Genomic DNA, 22039 nt, shown 5'->3' on the forward strand with positions numbered 1-22039 from the left:
GTTCATTAAACAATCAGTTGAATGAAAGATAACAAAATAGTGATTATAATAAGATTCTTGTGGTTACTCTGTTTAGGTGGACCAATGCAATCATAATAAATATGTGTGTTACTCTGGTTTCTGGTTCATTATTACACATCTACGAGAACTTCATTTGAATAAATATATTGTACACAATTGGATTTGATTATATTGATTAACCTTAATTGTGGGATCATGAATAATAAGCAAACATAAAAAGTGTTGAGTCAAGCTGATTAAGCGATGCGTTTTCTTACTCTTTACTTACAATAATTACAAAGATTATACATTCATTTAAAAGTTACTTAAGTCCATTTGGACTCACGAAGGTGCTTCCAACTGTTTAAACAAAAGTGGACATCATTGCTCGAATTATGTCTTTTATATCAATTTTGGCGGTAAGCATTTATTTTCTTCTTTTCTAAATTATTTGTATACAGAACTCGTGAGATTTACAGAATGATAGAGAAAACATTTCAAAATGGAATCACAAGTAAGGTTTTGATTTTTGATTGATTTTTTTATAATGAGAAAATTCGATTCAGTATCTTTCATTTGGTAATATGATCGTATTTTTGGATTTATAGTTACCGCGTAGATCGATTTTTAGAAAAAAGTTCTCACACAAAAGTTTAATGCGTTTAGCATCCAAGTCTATGGGATATTTGACGCTCTGTTTTTTCAATGTTAATTATCCCATAAAATTGACTATTTCTTTTCATGTCGATCTAAAAGTCGATCTATGAGTCCCAAAACTATGATCACAGTATCAGATGAAAGATATTGGTTTGAGTTTTCTTTTTATAAAAAAATCTAGTTGAAACCTGACGTGTGATTCCATGTTGGAATCTTTCAAATGTTTTTTCTATTCCTCAGTAAGTGAGTTTAAATCAAACTTTAGATTCACATTCTGATTCCAAAAGCTTCAGCATTGTTTCTGGCTTGGTTGAAATAGTCAGCATTGAAGCCTGATTGTGAAGCTTTGAGTTGGTCGTTATCGAAATTGAAACCAGCTTTTTGTGCAGCACTGTTATCGAATCCTATGTTTCGGTAATTGGATCCAGCTGATCGGTCAGAGGCAGATAAGCTTGAATCTGAGAATCCTCCATTAGGACTGAATTGACGGTTTGATTGAGCTCTGTTTGCTTCATTCAAGAATGATGAACCAGAATTCTCGTAACCTCTGGAGTTTTGAGCATTATCAGTGAAACCATTCAATGAAGATCGTGATCGATCAAGGTTATTTTGGTAACCATTAACATTACCAGAGTTGGTTACTTCTGAACCAGAACGAGATCCAACAGCAACTCTGCCTCCTTGACCACCACCAACATTAGCTCCAGCATTAGAGCCTTGTGAACCAGAGCCAGAGTTAGATCCAGAGCCAGATCGTCCACCTAAACCTAATCCAAGACCTTGTCCTGAATTTGATCCTCCTTGTGAACCAGATCCTTGTTGGCCATCAAATCCATTACCAGCTTGTGAACCAGATCCTCCATTACCATTAAGTTGACCGCCAATGCCTAAGCCAGCTCCACTGCCACCTTGATTTCTGGAGCCTGATGAGCCTGATCCAGAGCCTGATCCAGAGCCTGATGCTGAACCTGATGCTGAACCTGATGCTGAGCCTGATGCTGAACCAGATCCTCTATTACCACCAGATTGGCCTCCAATACCAGATGAGCCTTGATTACCTCTGCATCCTTGTCGACCCAGGATGGCTTTAATTCCGATACCAGAAGCTAAACCATTTTCATATGCTTGACGTTGTCTTCTTCGTAGTGTTGCTAAAAGAATTCAATTAAATTATTTTATATTATTTATTCAAACCTTAGTCACAAAATTGTTGACTTACCTGAAGATAAGGAAATCAAGGCAAAAACACAAAGAGCTAAAGCGACCTTCATTTTGGAATAAAATTTTGTTAAGAACTTGTTGATTGAGTGAATTGTTTCTCGAACAATAAAACGCAATTCCTTTTATACATTCTAAAATGTTCTCACTTAACAGAATCATAAGTCAAATTGTCCAAAATAGAAATAACAATTAATCTAAACATGACTGTAAATGATATCAATAGCCTTATTTATCTTGCATTACATTATTGTTTCATAATCCCATCAAAACAAACAAGTGATAAATCAAAAGGCTAAAACAGATGTTAATTGAATTATAGTGATGACTCAAATACCTTAATTTGAGTCCAACTCGATTCTGGTCTCATCCATTCGCTGTCATCAAAATATTATCGTTGGCCGTTTTGCAAAATTGTAGCCCACCTGAAGCCATGATTGCAAATAGTTTGGGTCTAGGTTTGAAGACTTTGATTACAACTGGACAAGTATTAATGGATGCATTCAATTATGTATCTCAATCAACCACTGCAATTGCAATACTGACTAACACTTGTTTGAAAAACAATCTTGATCATTGATTCGAAATATCGCTTGATTAATCTCTAAGGTTTAAATGATATAAACAGTTGTTAGACAATAAGTGATAAATTACATGAAATTGTTTCATCTAATGAGTTTTTGTTTCCAACGTTATTCATGACCATTGTGAACATGATTGAGTGGAAATGTGATCAATAATAATTGACTTCTCCAGTCTTGTTATTAATTTCATTTGAATCATCAATTGATTCAGTTTACTTGTTGTCAGTTATCAGTCCAGTAACCATTAAGAAATTGAAAGATCAAGATGATTCGTTCATTGGTAATTGTTTCCTTGATTACTTTAGCTTGCACAGTAAACTATTGTTCAAGTGCAAACTACGTCGATACAGGTAACATCTTTGATCGCCTTAATCCAATGCGAGCATTCGCAAGTACCCTCTCTTTACCCAGTAGAGTTATTCAAGGTGCTAGTAACATTGCTTTGGCTCCATGGAAAGGTAATGACTTCTCATCTCGAGGTGGTAGACTGCCCAATATGGGTAACCTCTTCAGGGGTGTTCCAGTTATTGGGTCAATGATGTCTCGACCATCATCTTCATTTGGAGCTTCTGGTAACTTTGGTCCTATGGCTCCTGTTGAATATGCTCGTCCTCCAGGCTCAGGCTCAGGCTCAGGCTCAGGCTCAGGTTCAGGCTCCAGTTCAAGTTCAAGTTCAGCTTCCAGCTCAATCCCTACTCCTGGTCAGTATGGTGGTCGATCAACTGGTACTGCTGCGGCCTCTTCCTCTTCTGGTTCTCTTCAGAATTCATTCAATAACCCTAACCTGTCTCTTCGACCAATGCCCGGATCTCAATCTTACCCTGTTGGTCTTCCTTCTTATCCCGCTAGCTCAACTAGCAACCCGTCTTCATCTCAATTACCCTCACTCAGTCTAGGACCAATATCGGCTTCTGCTTCAACTGGTTCACCAACTTCAACTTCCACTGGTTCAACTTCACCAAGACTATCAATTGACCCTAGTGTTGCCTCTGCTCTACAAAGCTTCGGCTTTAACTTGGCCAATTTCAACGCTAATGGCGCTTCTATTGGATCGTCACCCTCATCAGCAGCTTCTGCATCTAACAGACCCTCTGGTTCCGCTCAAGCTTCTGCTGGAGGTTTGACTGCCTCAGCCTCAACATCATCTGGTTCATCTGGTTCTTCACCATTTGGTTTGGGTTCATTCCTGTCATCCTCTTCAGCTCCTGGACTTGGTCAAGCTTCAAACTTTTTATCAAACCTATTTAGTTTCCCATTAAATGGTTAACATGTTAAGATCCTCGAAATCATAATTGTAATTTAAATGCCCAATCAAACTCGATTTAAAATTGAAAATAAAAATTAAATAATAAAAGACTAATACCTTAACTTAAGCATAATTTCGAGTTAATTAATTCCAATTGAGCTTAAAAAACATTAAATCAACTATTTTTCCTTCAACAAATCATTATAATACAATTGAAAATGATTCACTGTTAAGCTTTGTTCTGAAATTATCTGGAGTCAATTAATTAACTTGACTAATGGTTAGTAATTACAAAAGTCAGCAATTATATTACAAATCCTATGCTAAATCACGTCAAGTCACCAAAAACAATCTCTTTTCTGATGAATGTTCCAATAAATGATCCTGATAATGAATAATTTTAGAAGATTTGATCAAAATGTTGAGCATGTCCTTCAACAATCAATTGACGTAACAATCTGATTAGATGTCACTTTACTCAAAATTAAATTTATTGACAGAAAGTGCACCTTTAAGTCGAAGTATAACAGAATAACAGAAAATTAATCAAATTGTATTTAATTATTTTAGACACATCAAGATCACAATGAAACTAACCCAGGTTTCAAGTATTAATATTAATAGCTGAACATTTAAAGTAACAAATTTCGATATCTATCATTAAATCTCTGAATCGGGATCCAATCCTATTGAGAAGTTGTTTGCTTACGAATTTACATTTCATGAATAATATATAATGGATAAGTAGTATTTATTAGATTAATTATCAGTAAGACAGAAACACAACAGAAATTGTTGATACAACTGATATTTAAATATTATGAGATGCTTGGACAATAAAAATTGGCAACAGAAGTGAAAATTTTGATGGAAAATGCTTTTTTCAGTGAATCCATCGGATTGTCCACAGCTTTTCGAACCTCGACTCTTAATAATCGGATAGTTCATACTGTCTGTAACTGATGTTAGACAAGGTGTAAAAATTTAGACCAGGAAAAGCCAGAAACCAGTAAAATCAAGCAGAGCTCATGATTAATAAATGTATTTACGATTCCTTGGTATCGAACAGTTAATTTTTTGGTGATTTTCATTGTGATTTGACATCATCTTCAATGTCCAATTCATCATTATCATCTGATTTTGGCTTATCCAACCAAAATATGCTTTTTTGACAGCTATTAATTCATCAGGAGATATGATTACATTTATTTACAAGTGACTTCTCAATTGATTAATGTTATTTAGCATGCAATTGAATGTTTATAAAAGAAAGCTAATTGTGATTGCAGTTAGTCTTCAGTTCCAACTTCATCTTGTTTACATTCCATATTGAAACAAGTAGTGTTACAAGTAAATCTGAAAACAATCTTTCGTAAAATGCGCCTTTCAATCATAATCTTGACCTTTTTTGTTGGGTTGTCATGGTGCCAACAAACACAAATTGAAACCTCTGTTGATGGTGACCAAGGAAGAATTTCAATTCCAAATAACCCAGGGCGACTGATTGACTTGTTTCTCCATCCATTAAGACCATTTCTTGGTGAAGCTGGACATAAAGCTCTTCATAATGCTCTTGAAATCATTCCCATGTCTGTTCTCAATCAAGTCACAAACTTGGGTCAACTTTTTGGCGCACTTGTGACTTTCAATCCAACCGCTATTCCACAGTTGATCAATCAATTTTTCCCTGGAGCTTCATCATTTTTAAGTCTTCTTCCTTCTTTTGGAAGTGCTGGTCTCGGAGCTTTAACTTCAATGGCTGGTTCATCATCTCGATCCGCAGGTGGACTTGGTTCAAACTCTTTTGGTAACAGATTATTTAGTCGACCATCCAATGGTTATACTCCATCTAGTTCAGCTGATGCCACTTCATCAACCAGCTCACCATCATTCAGACAAACCTTTAATCCATCCAATATTGCCTCTGATTTGGTAGGCCAAGGTTTATCCAATTTTGCCGGAGTTACCAATAGTTTAGCTAATGGTGAACCTCTTTCAGCTCTCTTGACCATGGCTGGAGGTGCAGCTGATTCAGTTAATAGATTCGGAAATCTTGCTTCAACTGGAGCTAATATGGCTTCGGGATTAGCTAGTCGTATTCCTAATACTGTTAGCCAAATGTCTAATAGATTTTCTTCTATGATTCCAGGTGGCTCAGTTTCACCTTTCACAACTTCTTCATCATCTCAATCAAACGCAGGGAGAACTAATGAACGAAGTTCAGGACCATTTTCATCTCCATTGAATTCGCTTTTGAGAAGTAATCCTTTCACTTCCTTTCTAGTTGGACGATGAGCTTTTAGCTGTCGAAATAAAAATGTGAAATAAACAAATTATTTTTTCTGTCAATATGCGTTCATTATTTTATAGTCATTCCAAAATTGAGATTAAATCATAGCTTTGATCACTTTTTTTATAAAATGTTTATAATGTCCTTCATGATCTTGATCTTGTTCTGTCAACTTTTTTAACTCGCATACATAAGAATTTGTTTACTCGGTTACCATGAAACTGTGACAATTAGAGAGGATTTACTGTAATGATGGGCTCCAACTCTAAATTTGAAATAAAAAGATATTTAAATTAGTGATGTTCTTACTTTTTCAGATTTTAGTATTTCCGGTTTACAACAGATCAGGTTAAGTAACAAAAGATCTACAAAATTGTCTTCTAGAGTTGAAAGCACATGTTTTAAAGAGATCGATCAATTTTTGAGCGGAAAAAACGATAAGGCCGGTTTTAAAATCGGATCGGGACATCAATAATGTAAACGATATCGTATGAGAGCACAAACAAGCAAGTTTTCCAATCTCAAAGAGCATGATTCCAAGATCTAGGAAAAATTGAGACACTATCCTTTAAAGGTATTTCAAAATCAGCACTATTTTATATTAAAGCTTAAACTCACATCAAATTTCTCATCAAAAAAGCACCAAAACAATGAAAGGTTTCCAGTAAAAATAATTTATTTCACCAGCAAGTTGCCGGTTTATCTAAACTTTTTTTAAAAATGAAAAATGTTTAGTCCACACATTGGCGCGCAATACAAATTTTATTTTTCTATTTAAATAAACCGCATGTCTCTTAGGGCTACTAAGCTTAGTTGTGGATCGTCTGCAATGAAGACTCCATGTATTAATACTGTCCGATTATCGAATCTTATTTTGAAATCTTTCCCACTTAACAATTAAAACCTTTAGATCATAAATTTCATGATGTGAGTTCAGTCTACATGATAATAACCAATAATCAATAACAACTGGACATGAAATCAAAATTTGGAAATGTGAAAGGGTTCCAAAAAAGTGAGTTCATCTTGATTGTAATTCAATAGTAAATATATTTCTCTCTGCTCATTCTTTCTTTTTTGTTAACTTTTCTTACAGATCTCAGTTCAAACACGTATATCGTCTTATTACCAAGTATCAATGAGAACCTACCAGATAGCAAGAAATGTGTTTAGTTTGGCAAAAACTCGATGAAAATGTTATTGCTGTTTAAGCTGATGGTGAGATATTTTGCATTGATCTTGCTTCTTCTACTATCATCTAATTATCAAGAGTTAAAAATATTTGATCAGTAAAATGGAACCCAATACCTGATAATCACCACTCCGATTACAAAACAGAATCGGGAGTTTATTCAGTAAATGCCCCTGGTAACTGGTGATGATAAAACTTTAAACTGTCTGCAACTCAAAGATGATTCAAAATTATCATTTAAATTATGATCTCAGAGTAACCATTGCTGATGATTCTTGTTACTAACAAATACACAAGCAACAATCATTTTTTCAATTCCGTCAGCGGCTTTTTCAAAAAAATTTCTGTTAATGATACTGTTCTTATTGGCATTCAAAAGTGACTCGTTTTAATGGTTTTCCAATTTAAACCTCAGCTTTCCAATAAGTACTTCTGTTCATTTCAGAAATAAAAAGGTAATTATTTAAAGAATAAGATAAATAGAAGTTAAAAGTGTTTCTAAATTGATTAATTTCTTATTTCCACTAATCTAATCTTAATTCCAGGAATCGGTCAACAAAAATATAAATAAACTCGTTAACTAATTTCTGGTGCCTTTAAGTGAAAGTGAGTGTTTATTGGCTAAGAAAAGGCTTTCAAATTTCAATCTAGTAAGGTCAAGGGTCATGTCTGTAATGAAAAAATATCAGCTAAACAACAACATGATTAAAATTTGATAAAAATTTACAGCATTTGAAATTTCATTAACTCTTAATTTACATTTGATTGTTATCCTTTGTATTTTAATTGAGCTTTATTAGTCGTTATTGTTTGAGCAGCTGGGAAAATGAGTTCAAATAACAGATCTCGAAATATTTGGACTTGCTATTAGTTTGTTAGTTGTTACGAAGTTTGTTGGAGCTAAATATTGGTTGCCATTTAATTGACTACTTCAATAATTCAATTAATTATTTAAATGTTAGTCAAACAATATTAATATCAGCATCAATTTTCAAGTCGCGTCTAAAGTGATTTGAGGTGTTAATAGCTCATGTAAATGTACCGATAATCTAATAGAAAATGTAAAAGCTTAATAAAAGTTTATCAATTGAGTTAATCAGTATCAAATTTTCGTGTTGATTTGTCTATTGTAACACAAATCGTCAGTCTATTAAAGAGTGTAAAGATCCCTTTCATGTTGGCCCATTCAAAAGTTATCTCAACTTCAATCATCAAGAGTAACTTGAGTAACTGCAACTTTTTTGACTTTACTTGGCTTTCCTATTGAACAAGTATGATAAATCAGTTATCATAAAATCAAATTGATTGTTATCGCAAAGTTAACTTTAACCTTGCCATTGAATGGCAACAATTATAAATGAAATGATAATACAATTAACATAATTCATTAATTTTTTCTCGTTCATTTGCCATCTTTTTTCAATAATTAACATTTGCTATTCAAGAAACTTTACAGAGTTTTTCTCATTCTCTTGACCATTTTTAACAATTAATGTGAACAAAACGATCAATCAGCAAGACAAAGCTTATCATTCAAATCTTACTTCTGAATACAAGACTCAACACTTGACCACTGGAAGAAGGAAAAACTACAGGAAAAGAAGGGTCAGTTAAAGGGTCAATGAAGATGAAGACGATGAAGATGGACTGGAAAGAAGATGAAAGAAGAGAAAAAAAAGAAAAACATTTTTGTCAAGAAAAGCGAATTTTTAGGTTGACAAAGTTTTTGTGATCTGCTTACTGTCACAATAAAAGGACGAATCAACTTGAAGCTAACTTTCGGTCAACTGAAATCTGTGATCGTCTGATTCAGTTATCAAGTCAATAAACAGAATTAAAGATTGATTAAGAAAGAATTCTACAGCAAATTAAGGTTTCACTTGGTTCTTGATTTACCGTTCAAAGCATAACTATTTAATGATATAAGTTTATCTCAACATTGCTTTCAATCTGAAGACTTGTCTTTTGTAAAATAAATGCAATGAAAGGTTTATTAGCGGGAGGCCAAAGGACATGCAAGTCTCGCCTTAAGAGTGACAAAATATCGTCTGATCGTCTATTTAAGGGCCATTTTAAGGCTAAAGAAAAGATGAAAAGAAGAAAAGGAAAAAAAAGAAAAGTGTTGTTATAAAGACGGAAGAGGGATAAACACGCTAGTAATCCGCTTGCCTCTTTTGTTGTCAAAAAATGACCAAAAAACACGAAAGTATATCTTTGTCGATATAAAATGTACAAGACTTTGTAATAATAGGAAAGAGACTTTCATGTTGCCCATTTTGCTGAATGCTTGACTTTATTGACACCAATATGTACTTGAGTGTGTGAATTAGCGAAGGGAACAATTGGGCGAAAATGAAGTGCCAATAAAATGATGACAACCTGAAAAGGCTCATCAACAACATAACATTGCAACTACAACAATTGCTATCAATTCGCGATTTACATTTGGTATTCATGCTGAGTCTTGAATTGGTCCGAAATGGCACTTTATGGTGAACAAGGAATCAATGAAAAGACAATTTACTTTAATTTTTTGTCAAATATTGACAAACACTGAACACAAGCAATTGAAGGTTGAAATGATTTCTCTATAAATCTTCAGCTACTGAGCATTCGCAGACAGACCAATGTTAATAATCAGTTAACATTTCAAGTAAAACCAACAGTTTAAAAGCAAACCGAGTTAGATGAGTTTATGTCTAATCCAACAATTGTTTAATTTTTCTTGATCAACATTTTCAATCACATTCTCTTACATAGACTATCACAATTAGACCAACTCTTTAAGTTTAATCAATTTTCATGGTTACTGCCGATTCAAGTTGAACAAATACTTTTGACATTCGGACCAACTTTTACCTTGCTATTGTCTTCTGTCAACTTTTATGTTTTAATCTTCATCTTTTGCTTCTTTGAATGTGAAAATTGTCTTTTCTTCTCTCTCTTCCTTTCTTTATCTTCTTTTCTCCCTTTCATCCTTTCTCTCTCCTCTTCATCTTCTCTCTTCTCACTCTTGTTCATCTCTCTCATTTACACTCCTCACTCCTTTATGGTACAATTTCATTCTCATTTGGTCCACAGACGCACTGTTATTGTTGGTGTTACACGTTATGAATACATCTTTTGCACCAAGAGACTTTGCTTACACAACTTTTGGTTCATCTTTGGACTCGTCAATTATTCCAAGTCCTGGAAGTGATTCTTCGTCAAGTTACAGGTTATCCTCATCTTCATCTCCACCATCTTCATCCAACATTTTACCTTTACATTCATCTTCAACGATTCCTTCGGTGACAACTTCTGTGTCTGCTTCTTGTTCTAATGTGTCTACTCATGCATGCAAACTATCCACCTCTTCGTCGACCATGAACCAAGGCACCTTAGATATTCCAACAATCAAACATAAAATGGATGAAGAATGTTACAGTTCTTCGACAGAAACGACGATTTGCAATTTAACAGGACATCCTTCGCCATCTCCATCTTCACCTCCACCGTTAATCTCTCATCATAACTCTCACTTTCGCCATGGTTCAGGGAACCTACAAAGTCACCAACAACAACAACCACAACACCACCACCATCATCATCAATACCAACATCAACACCACCAATTACTTCAGCATCCACAGCAACAGCAACTTCACCACCAACTTCAACATTCACACGATTCCCACCAACAAGACCAACACCACATTCACCAACAGCAACTTCATCATCAGAATCCTTCTCTCGTCTCTAATGTGCCAATGTTACCCATTAATAATGTCAGTCGATTAGCACTTGATGATGCATCTGGTGATTTCATTGGTAAATCAAATCCATTTGCTTGGAGTTCACTTACCAATGACCAGATAACTTGTGTCTGTGAAGCTTTACTTCAAGCCAAAAAGATTGATAAACTTACGCATTTCCTTTGGTCCATTCAAGATTCACCTCAAATTCATTACAATGAAACTGTCCTTCGATCAAGTGCTCAAGTCGCCTTCAACCGTGGTAATTACAAGGAACTTTATAACATTCTTGAAACACACCATTTCGATAAAAGATACCATCAAGAACTTCAATCTTTATGGTAAGTTTAAATGAAAATTATTTCCTCTTGATTCAATTTCTGGTGAGATTTGTTGATGAGTATCTTTTAAAGGGATGAAAAAAGCAAATGAAAATTAGGGTTTTTCACAATAAAGGCCATTGTCATAAATTATCCTGATTACGGTTAATTTTCCTCGTATTAATCGCCTTTCCATGACAGCAATGTAAATTTAACATTGTTTTAATTTTTTAATGAACCTCTTTTATTTATTGCATTTGCTTGTTTCGTTTTACTTTACAAATGGTCTGATAAGGTCCAAATAAGTTGATTAGGTTCAGTGAATTTCGATGTAGGTTGTATTTTCATGAATAACATAAACATAAATGATATAATTGTAAGTCTGAGCCATAATTTTCGTAAAGACAAGCAAAAATGAAAATTGAGTTTAACATAAACTAATTTATAATTTCATCCATTTCTTCAATTATGCTTTATATAAAGGTACAAAGCTCATTACAAAGAAGCTGAAAAGATGCGAGGTCGAAACCTTTGTCCAGTCGATAAATATCGTCTAAGGAAAAAGTATCCACTTCCAGCGACCATTTGGGACGGAGAAGAAATGATTTACTGTTTTAAGGAGAGATCGCGTAAATTGTTGAAGGAAAGCTACAAAAGCAATCCTTATCCGAATCCAGACGACAAGAAGAAACTGGCCGAAAAGACGGAACTCACAACTACTCAAGTCAGCAATTGGTTCAAGAATCGTCGTCAACGTGATGGGAAACATCCAAAGCCCAGTCCAAACAAACTGTCCCTTCCTCAAATTGTCTCACCATCGCCATCAAAGCTGGTCCATAATTATGCCGTTGGTTACCTGTGATTTTACTGACCATTCAAAGGGAAGCGAAAAGAAGAGAAAAAAATGTTGAAATTTTTTCATGTTCATCTGTTTATCTTCAATCTGTTGCCTCATTCATTCAGTATTAATCACTTAGGATTTACTTATCGTTTTTCATTGGAATGAGCAATGAATCATTCATATCTCAGGTTTTAACTGATCAAAGTTAGAATCAACATTTTCTCATTCCACTGAATTTGAAGGAAAACCTTCAACCAATCAACCAAACATGGCTTTAAAATTATTATCATTTTTCCTCTCTTCTTCTTCTCTTTCGCATTCTCTTTCGCTTCCTTTGGATAAATTCAACAAACTCATTCCAATGAAAGGAATGAGAATGATGAACAATTACCTGCAATTGAATGGACAATCATTGCAACTAGAAAATGATTGAACTAAACAAAAGGCCAAAACAAAAGACGCAACTAAATCGTTATGTTTCCACCTTATTATATCTTCTCAGCTGTTTCATCAGCATAATACCATTGCTCACAACTTTTCATGTTAATTTTGATCAACAATTTTTTACATTGCATATTATTTTAATTACAATCCTTTTCTTTGTTTTTCTGTAATTTTTCATTTCTAAATTGTCTTTGATTTCTCGTTTTCCTCTTCTGCCAATACAAATCACTCGAAAAAGTGGATGAAACAATTTATAAAAAAATTGATAAATTGATAAATTAAAATTAAAATCAAAACTTTATATTGTAATGAAACTATGAAAGTTAATTAACGGCTAATAATCATTTTGACAAGAAGACTGTTGATGTCAATCAGTGTTTAATTAGAAACGGAAAGCAAAGGTGCAATTAAAGAAGCGTTTTCAATTACAAGTCATTTGATCTCAAGTAAATGAGATGAGATAATGATATTGATCATGATTAAAAGATGATCATGTTGTTGATGTTATTCATCTTCTGATCATGATTAAGGTTATCAAGTGAATATGGAAATGAACATGATTAACTTGGCATAATGATACATATAACAATCAAATGAATAAGGTTATTGCCATTTTGCAGTAAATTGTAATTGTTCAATTGATTATCAATAATTGTGAGATTTGAGATGAAACTATTTGTTTTGATTGTATTTGATTAACAACATTTGAAACAAGTAAACGAAAAGCAATTTGAATTGTTGATTAAGCTTTGAAGAAAGGTTAAGGATTGGACTTTCATCTCAAAATGAAGTTGCAGATGATGCTAATGTTTACAGTGATGGTGATCTGTTTGGCCGGAAATGTTTCAAATCAATTTTGCTTCACATTTCTTGAAATTTGATCAGCAAACTGAAAAGTGATCAATAAGTAATGAGAAGCAACATCAATTATTATTTAAACCAATATCAACATATTAATTTGTAGTGAAACAATTATTAAACATTCATTTGTTTTGCTCCAATTATCAGCTATTCACTTTCACTTGAAACATTCATTTAATTAGATTTAATGTTTCATCAGTTATCAACGACAATTAAAGGTTGATATTGATTATTATTGGGTGAATAAAGCAAGATTACTGAATACTGGTTGAAGCAGCAAAATGGAAACTTGTTCATCATCTTCATGGGAGAACCTATACAATGAATATCGACAAATAAAACAAGATCAAATTACAATTGAGACGAACATTATTATTATTATTATTATTATTATCTTATAGGTTCAGAAAAGGCTTTAAGGTCATTTTAAAATGATTAAAGAGCCATTGGAATCAACTTGTTAATTGTAATCTCACCTCACAATTGCTCCAGTAAGATGATGATTAAACCAAAGATTAACCTTAAAGTTTCATCCTTTTAGATTGAAAGATTCACATTTCAAATTATATAAAGAAATTGAATAAATGTGATTCAGGTTAAATGATCAACAATAAGCAGATGAATGGATTAACTGAAAATTGTCAACTATTGTCATTAAGATTACGAGGGTTGACCATGTAAATGAAATTAAATTTATTTGCCTTTGTAAAAGTGATCAGTAAATGGACACAATTTGATTAAATTATCTTCTTTCTCTTCATTTACCTATAAGGAAACTTATAGGATCTTGGCATCAACTTACCCCAATTTAAAGGTCATCATCTTCATCTTCCTTTCATCTTCATCTGCATCACTCACTAGTCAATTGATTTGATTTTCATCAATATCAATATTCCCTTTTGACTTTTGCTTTATAATAATATTGAAATTTACTTTCAAGTGAAGACTATTATTTTAAGCTAACAATGAAAAACACATGATTTGTGTCTTCATTATCGTGATTATCATTTTCATGAAATGTGTCGATGAAAAACGACTCAAAGTGTTTCATTAACATCAGTTAATTGACTGTCAAATGATTTTGATTGTTGATAAAATTATTATGGATTGGACATTATGCAACAATCAAAGTCTCTCTTTGCTTTTCAGATTAACGGTAAACTTGGTCTTCAGTTTATCATCTCTTCACTTCTCCTTCCGTAAATTGTAACATTAAGGTCTTTTCAATGGGAGACTAAATATGAATCAGTTAAACTGTAAAAGTGGTCCTTTCATCTTCCTCGGGGATCATAATCATGCTCATTTTGGCTGCTCTCTTCATCACTACTTGACGTCAGTCAATTGAATATAATTGATCCCGTTGGGATTTATCAATCTTGATGCCGTTGTCCATGTTAAAACCATGAATCCATTTTTGATATCAACTACTTCTTTTTGTCTTTCATGTGGTTTATTTTAGGTTATCCCTAAGAAAACGGAATAAAATTCACTTCTCTTGGGCTTTCATCACTCTCCATCAAAATCAGTTATTTGTAATAATATTGATCATGTTTCGCTAATTGAAGACAATTGGCTTCATTGAGCATTGTTAAAGTAACATCACCGGTCGATTGCTAGTTGAACCTGAAAAAAATGAAAAATTGTATTCTCATTATTTTAATGATACAAATAAATTTAGCTTCATTTCTTGGCTTACAGATTCTGTTTGCTTGATAACAATACTTACGTCTATTTTGGTGTCTACCTGTGTTTAATTTAGTTGCTTGGTGATGACCAATGAAACGAAAATATGATTCCCATTATAAGTAATTACAATGAAACCAAACAAGCAGAAAGTAAAGGTAAAAGAGAGCCAAATGGATCCTCATTTAGGCATCGCTTTAGGTTCTTGCAATAGTCCACATTGACCTTATTTAAATCGAAGGCAGTTTGAAAATTGAAAAGCCAACTTCCGCTTGATGTCATTAGCTAAATTAATCGAGAAACCCGTGATAGTAACCAAAATATCCATTGATCCTAATCGACTCCTGGAAGCCAAACGAGTTGATCTTGTTGAATGAAAGAAAAGGGTTAACATATAAAAGAAGAAATGGAAAGAAATTAAGAAATGAAGACAAAAAAATGAAGAATCGGGATGAAGTTGAGAGACCAAGTTGAAGAAGAAGCAAAATAAATTATGCGAAGAGGTTAATTTAATACTAATAATAATGATCGTAATAATAATTATTATTATAGGAGTTGCTCGAGTTTTGGTAACATTTATTAGAATAAAGTTTCAGATTACAGTTTGATAATGTCCTCTGCTGTACCAAATGAATAGATAGAAAGAGATTGGGAGTTGACAAAGTCTTTCTCTTCACTCAAATTCAATGGTGTGAACATATTTCTTCCTATTTCTCTTTCTTTTTCTCATTTACTGTTGAGCCTTTCTTCAGCTTCTTTTCATTCAAGATGATAATGGTGATGAAGAAGAAAAAGTTAGAAATGAAAGAGCGAAGAGAAGTGAGTTGCAATGAGAAAAAGAAAAAGAAGATTATGTGGTTTCAAATTACAGGAGACTTACTGAAATATTGAAGTTGCTGGAGTAGTTGGTTGTACTGGAAGCAGTGGTGGTAGTAATATGTTGTTGTTGTTTGTTCATGTTGATGTTGGTGTTTCATATACATTTTGAATAGTAGTGGTGGTGCGCATCAATCTACAGCCATCATCACCAATGGAAGAAGGAAATTATGAAGAAAGAAAAACAAGAGAAGGTCTTTGGTCCCTCTTTTTCCTTTCCTTTCGTCGTCAGCTTCTTTTCGTCTTCATCTTTTCTTTATTTTCTCCATACAAGCTCAAATTACCGACCAACACATAGCTTTAACTTTCAAATAATTCACACTAATGTTGTTCTGATGATCATTGATCACAACTCTATCATCGATTGATTGATAATCGATAAAAATCGCAACAAATAATTTTTGGTTAATTTGTCGAGTCTTTCCTCGTACCTGTGTTAAATAGACAGCTTTGAACCAACCAACGTGATTTTCAATTAAATTTGAGTATTTATTTTGAAAAAACTAATTGAAATGACAGGCTGATCTTTCAATCCTAATTTATATTTTGAAAACATTATCACTAAAAACGCATTCCCGCAAAAACGAAATAAAAGATGCCAGTAAAATGGAACAAGAAAAATATCTTTAATTTTCAAGACAAATAGAGACGCAGTAATAAACAAATATAAATTAATTATGATTTATAACCATTGGTTTAGTTGAATTAAGTATTCTAGATAATGATTGACATTTTGGATCATCTCTACGTCCAGCTAAACATCGAGCTGCTTCCTCAGGCTCTAAATTTGCAGCATATATTTTCGCAGCAAATTCCAAGTTATCTTGACTCTCTTTAGTCTTTGCCCATGCATTGAGAATATCCCCGATTAGTTGAGAATTATGAGGTGCACAATTCTTTACTAGAATGAGCGATTCTTTGTACAAACCAGCTTTCAATAATACACTGACTGCATCAGTGATACGATGCAAAGATGAATAATACATAGCAGCTTGAGTGAATTCATTGGAGTTTTCCAGTTGCACAGCATAAAGAAGTGTAATTTTGGACCAAAATTCTCTTGAAATCGATGCTGACATTGCAACCATCCAATCATTTAGTTGCTTAGCTCGGGAAGCTTCGATGATAGTTTCTTTTAAATTTCCTTTCAATGCAGAAACTTGGTAAGCGAGTGAAAAATTACTGTTTGTTTTATGATTGCAGATTTCTTCTTGGACGAGTTCTGCAATATCGTCCTTATCGAGAAATAATAAACATCTTTTCCGTGCTTCATCGTCATTATTGGTGCCGGGAATCGTATATTTTCTTTCAATTAAATATTCAATATCTTGAATGGTTTGAAGCTTCGTTGAGCAATTTTCACTTATATTTGCTAAAGGCAGCAAAGATTTTTTCTTTTCTTTGATGATGTGTTCATTCAAAGTTTTTGATGAATTTTTAAGTTTAGACGAGATTTTTGGGCGGATTATAAGGGATTGATCAAGAGAATCATTGATCCGATTTGTTTTTTTCTCTCTGTGCGGTATTGCCTACAAAAAATAAAGACATGATTAAGTATATGATACGTAAATGGAAACTATGTAGCCAAAAATACACTTACCACTTGTTGAACAATATCGAGATCTGGGAGGTCGGGTTTTTTCAAAGATAATGGGTGACTTTGTAGAGATCGTAAGATTTTGACATCATATTGGTACTTTCTTTTAGAATTAACTTTAGAATAATCTGATAATTGATGGTCAAATGAAGATCGCGGTGTGTTTCTTGCAGCTGCAGCAGCTGCTCCTGAATAAACATTCTGAGACATAGCTTGCATCATACCACCAAAGGAACAGGAACTATTGCTCTTATGACGATGGTGTTGATGATGATAATAGTTATTTTCCTCGATGGAACAGAACTTATTATTAATTAATTAATTTGTTAATTAGAGATAATCACAGACCAAATTTTAAAGCTGTTGTTTCAAACAACTTGTTTGGGATCCTCCAGTAACGCTATCTAGTGGTTCTAAAAAAACTTGATTTCAGAGTTGGGCGAATCCGAGTAAACTCCGCCCGCCTCTATAAGTAACTAAAATCAAGTTATTTTAGAAGCACTAGATAGCGTTACTGGAGGATCCCAAACAACAAAAAACAAAATTTGCTCTGTGATTATCTCTAATTAACTAATTACTTAATTAAAATTTGTGTTTAATCTCTTTAAAATCGTGTTCTTTAGTATCAGTTACCCCTAAATCAACCTTCTTGACCAACTTATCGGAAATTTTTCCACCCATATCAACAACACCAACATCAAACCAGCATGGCTTCAACTATTGAGACACTGGACTATACAACTTTAAAAACATGTAAAAACACTGCCGATATTCTACCTACCCTGAAAGGCTTGGAAACACCTTCAACCCTCTATCATATACGAGACAACCTAGTAAAATTTTCGGATGACATGCTTGCTCACATGAGCCAAACGAACAGGAACAAAATCAGCAACCAAACACAGAACTTTATTAATTGTATGCTAACAATGATTGACTATGCTGCAAAAGATAATAGTGTTGGTTCAATGAAAGAAGTAGATATCTCTAAAATTGCTGATTGCCTCGCCAAAAAAATAACTAACACCCAAACACGTGTTCCCTCAACAACAAACAAGAAACCCATTAAATTCCTAATTAAGCCTAAGGACCCCTCAATCAACCCTGACTCCATTTTCAATGAATTGTCAAACATTGCCAAAAAAGATTCCTCCATCCAAATTGATGAGATTAAAAAGGGTCTCACAGCTGTCAAGGTATCATCAATGCATAAAACCACCAAGAACAAGATTACCAACCAACTTAACTCTATGGAAATTGGCTCAAAAGTGGAAATCAAAGACATTAATCTTCTCCAACCACAAATTTCAGCTGTTATTCATCAACACTCACTCGAAGATGTAGAAACCATCAAGAAAAGAAATAATATACCCATGGAAGAAGAACTTAAGATTATTACATCTTTCGATATCCCTCAGAGAAATCAACCAGCCAAGAAGAAATTAATTTTAAGACTGAGCAGAAATGCTAGACAAATCATAGAGGACAAAGGAAGAATGTATATTGGCAGCGAAAGTGTTAAAATTAGAGACAATTTTTACATCAAAACTTGTTCAAATTGTATCAACATCGGCCATACCTCAAATTTCTGCACAAACAGCGCATGTTGTCATAAGTGTGAGAAAGAGCATGACCCAATTCCATGTGAAGCTGAACCTCAAACATGCTGTCTCTATTGTAAACACATTGGTGAAACCCAGAATTTAGACCACCGTCCAAAATCCAAAGAGTGCCGAGCCTACCAACAAGCCATCAAGAACCTAAAGCAAATTACTGACTGGGATTATGATCTTTAAAGTTATCAATTTTAACTGTGGTAAAAACCTAACTAAAACATGTGAAGTTTTAAATGAAATTCCTAACAAATACAACATTGCCTTACTTCAAGAAACAAATGACCTTGCCATCTCCTCCATCAACAATCATCTCCTCCAAGCAGTTCAACTCAACCGTTCATCAATAATAACCCTCAGAAAATCTGTCATTAAAACCTACAAAATACCTCCCGACTCAGTTGCTGCTATCGTTAACATTAAAGGCCACAAACTTCTTGCTATTTCAATCTACTTTGCCCCTCCAATCACATATATTGAACTGGAAAAAATCATCATCTCTATTCAGAAAATCATTACCAGCAATACCAACCTACCTATCATCCTTGGAGGTGATGTCAACTCAGTCCACCCTTCATGGTCCTTTCAAACTTATGAAAGAAGTATCTCCAAAGGAACTTTAATTCATAACCTACTTAATTCCAAGAACCTAATTATCCTCAACCAACCATCATCATCAAACTGGACTCTCAATCCCAAGGTTAACTCAATGCCTCAATGGATTGATATACTATCAACAAATCTGCCCTCATCATACAACACTTTCAACCATGTGACCTCAGTTATTAACAAATACAATTCAGACCATAACATACTTATCTCCGAAATTCATATTGATAACAAGAAACAAAATGAACCTCCAACCAAGATCTTCCAACAAAAAATCTACAACAACATCATTAAACACCTAATTCATAATGCTAAAACTGACGAACTTTGTGACATCAATGAACTTTTCTGGAAAATCATCAAAATAAGAGTCGACTCCCTAATGAATCCTGAATTTTGGAAACCAAAAAAAGCTTTCAACTGGAGAAATGAAATCATTGACCATCATATCACTGCCAGTCTTAAAAACTTGGCCAATCAAAAGAAAAAAGAACCAAACTCTATTGACGATAAAGAATACTCCAAACTCAAACACATTCTGATTAACAGAATGTATAAAAACATTCATGATTTCTTTGATGAGTCCAAGGAAACGAAAGAAATCTGGAAAAAAATCACATACTTTATTCAAGATCATGATCAACTACCAGAAGATATTTATTCGGACAACCTGGCTAACCTTCAAAATGAATTTACAATCAATTTTGAAAATTTCTCCCTAACTCCACCTCTATCTCTACCTGTCAAACAAAACAACATTGAAATAGACACAATAACAATCAAGCAACACCTCAAAAAACTAAACAAATCAGCCGCAAATTGACTCGACGGAATCTCTCTAACCATCATAAACGAACTGGTCAATGAAATCCCAGATAAAATTACTAGAATCTACACCCTTCTTCTCCAACACAATTTTTTCCCGGATGCATGGAAAATATCTAGGACAGTATTTATCCCCAAAAGCGATGGTAAAAGACCTCGACCAATCTCTATCCAATCCAATTTTGCCAAATTACTCGAATCCATCATAATCCAAGACCTTAGAGACTCCATTCATCCATCTACCTTCACTGGACAACATGCTTTTCAGGAGTCAAAGAGCATCAATACAGCCTTGACTGAAATATCAGCCACTGTTGACAGCTTTCGTCCTAACATCCCCTCTCTTTTCTTGGTGGACATTGAGTCAGCTTTTGACAAAATTTCCCATGCTCACATCTTGAAAGAGATCTCACGACTTGGACTAAACAATAACACAACATCTTTAATTCAAAACTATCTCTCAACAAGATTCATGGCTGTCCAAACAAGAGAATCAACCAAACTCAAACCAGTTATCGACGGAGTACCTCAGGGCTCCATCTTAGGACCTTTCCTTTTTATTATTGGTGTCCAACCAGTAATTGACTCGCTAAACAACGATCTGCTATCTCAACCTCCAATTTACCGCAACAAGAGGAAAACTCTGGACACTTCTTACCTAAACTTAAAAGTCACTGCCTATGCTGACGATCTGATATTCATAATAACCCCTAGACTCATTGATGCACCTGAACACTCTGCTATGTGTACCTCGGTAATCATGAAGAGATTACTAGAACTGCTTCGACCACTAAACCTTTCCATTCTACCTCAAAAAACTCAGCTTGTTGTTGAATGCTCCCGAATATCCAAAATTAGAAGCATTGGATCATTCAAAATTAACACTAACTCATATGCCAAAATACTTGGTATAACCTACAAACTAACAACTAACAATAGATTCTGCATTGATTCCTTAATTGACAATATAAATGCAAAATCTAACAAACTACTAACAAATCACCCAAAACTTACTTACCTTCCCCTCAAAACCCTTAATCTCATTAACTCATCAAAAATTGAATCCCTTCCAATAACCTACTGTCAAGTACTTTTTCCTCAATTAATTAGATCCAACTCCGAAAGAAATAGACTTGAGTATGCCTGTAGCAGGCTAATCAGAAAATCAGTAAAATATGATCGGAGCTTAAACTCCTTGACTGTCTGTGCTTTGATCGGAAGAATACCGATCTGGGCCAGAATGATTGAGATTAACCTCAAACGAGTATATAAAAACATGTTCAGTAAACATAATGTAACAGAATGCCTTGAAATTTTCAACTCCTACCCTCACCTAGCCCCCTCAATCAATAGTAAACAGGTTTGGTGGGGAATCAATCAAATGATTTCCAACACCATCTTCAACACTATTGATGACCAATGGATCAAAGAAGACCCAAATGGTAGAAT

General features: G+C 33.9%; 4 protein-coding genes and 2 long non-coding RNA genes across 6 annotated transcripts; 3 read left to right on the forward strand and 3 right to left on the reverse strand.

Moving 5' to 3' along the window:
* Positions 1 to 393: 393 nt before the first annotated feature.
* On the reverse strand, positions 394 to 1964 carry LOC107361376 (uncharacterized). The gene is made up of 2 exons (XM_015928194.3): positions 1877 to 1964; positions 394 to 1808 (listed from the first exon to the last, which is right to left on the reverse strand). Exons 1-2 carry the CDS (start codon positions 1926 to 1928, stop codon positions 925 to 927), a joined length of 936 nt encoding a protein of 311 aa, XP_015783680.1. The 5' UTR covers positions 1929 to 1964; the 3' UTR covers positions 394 to 924.
* Positions 1965 to 5006: 3042 nt separating this feature from the next.
* Positions 5007 to 6054, forward strand: LOC149094555 (uncharacterized). Its single transcript, XM_089266831.1, has one exon. It carries the CDS (start codon positions 5083 to 5085, stop codon positions 5998 to 6000), a length of 918 nt encoding a protein of 305 aa, XP_089122957.1. The 5' UTR covers positions 5007 to 5082; the 3' UTR covers positions 6001 to 6054.
* Positions 6055 to 6801: 747 nt separating this feature from the next.
* Positions 6802 to 7913, forward strand: LOC149094556 (uncharacterized). Its single transcript, XR_016198211.1, has 3 exons — positions 6802 to 7010; positions 7092 to 7642; positions 7733 to 7913. It is a non-coding gene; the product is annotated as an uncharacterized LOC149094556 (long non-coding RNA).
* A 1911-nt stretch (positions 7914 to 9824) lies between these two features.
* Positions 9825 to 12835, forward strand: LOC107361419 (uncharacterized). Its single transcript, XM_015928249.3, has 2 exons — positions 9825 to 11262; positions 11725 to 12835. The coding sequence occupies exons 1-2, from the start codon at positions 10298 to 10300 to the stop codon at positions 12101 to 12103; spliced, it is 1344 nt and encodes a 447-aa protein (XP_015783735.2). The 5' UTR covers positions 9825 to 10297; the 3' UTR covers positions 12104 to 12835.
* A 1221-nt stretch (positions 12836 to 14056) lies between these two features.
* Positions 14057 to 16295, reverse strand: LOC149094557 (uncharacterized). Its single transcript, XR_016198210.1, has 3 exons — positions 15951 to 16295; positions 15114 to 15435; positions 14057 to 15010 (listed from the first exon to the last, which is right to left on the reverse strand). It is a non-coding gene; the product is annotated as an uncharacterized LOC149094557 (long non-coding RNA).
* Positions 16296 to 16553: 258 nt separating this feature from the next.
* LOC107361110 (gem-associated protein 5) lies at positions 16554 to 17935 on the reverse strand. Its single transcript, XM_015927857.3, has 2 exons — positions 17547 to 17935; positions 16554 to 17475 (listed from the first exon to the last, which is right to left on the reverse strand). The coding sequence occupies exons 1-2, from the start codon at positions 17763 to 17765 to the stop codon at positions 16618 to 16620; spliced, it is 1077 nt and encodes a 358-aa protein (XP_015783343.1). The 5' UTR covers positions 17766 to 17935; the 3' UTR covers positions 16554 to 16617.
* Between the last annotated feature and the right edge of the window lie 4104 nt (positions 17936 to 22039).

This window comes from Tetranychus urticae, chromosome 1 (assembly GCF_039701765.1).
Source record: "Tetranychus urticae isolate SD_2017Ah chromosome 1, NJAU_TeUrti_SD_1.0, whole genome shotgun sequence".
NCBI lineage: Eukaryota > Metazoa > Arthropoda > Arachnida > Trombidiformes > Tetranychidae > Tetranychus > Tetranychus urticae.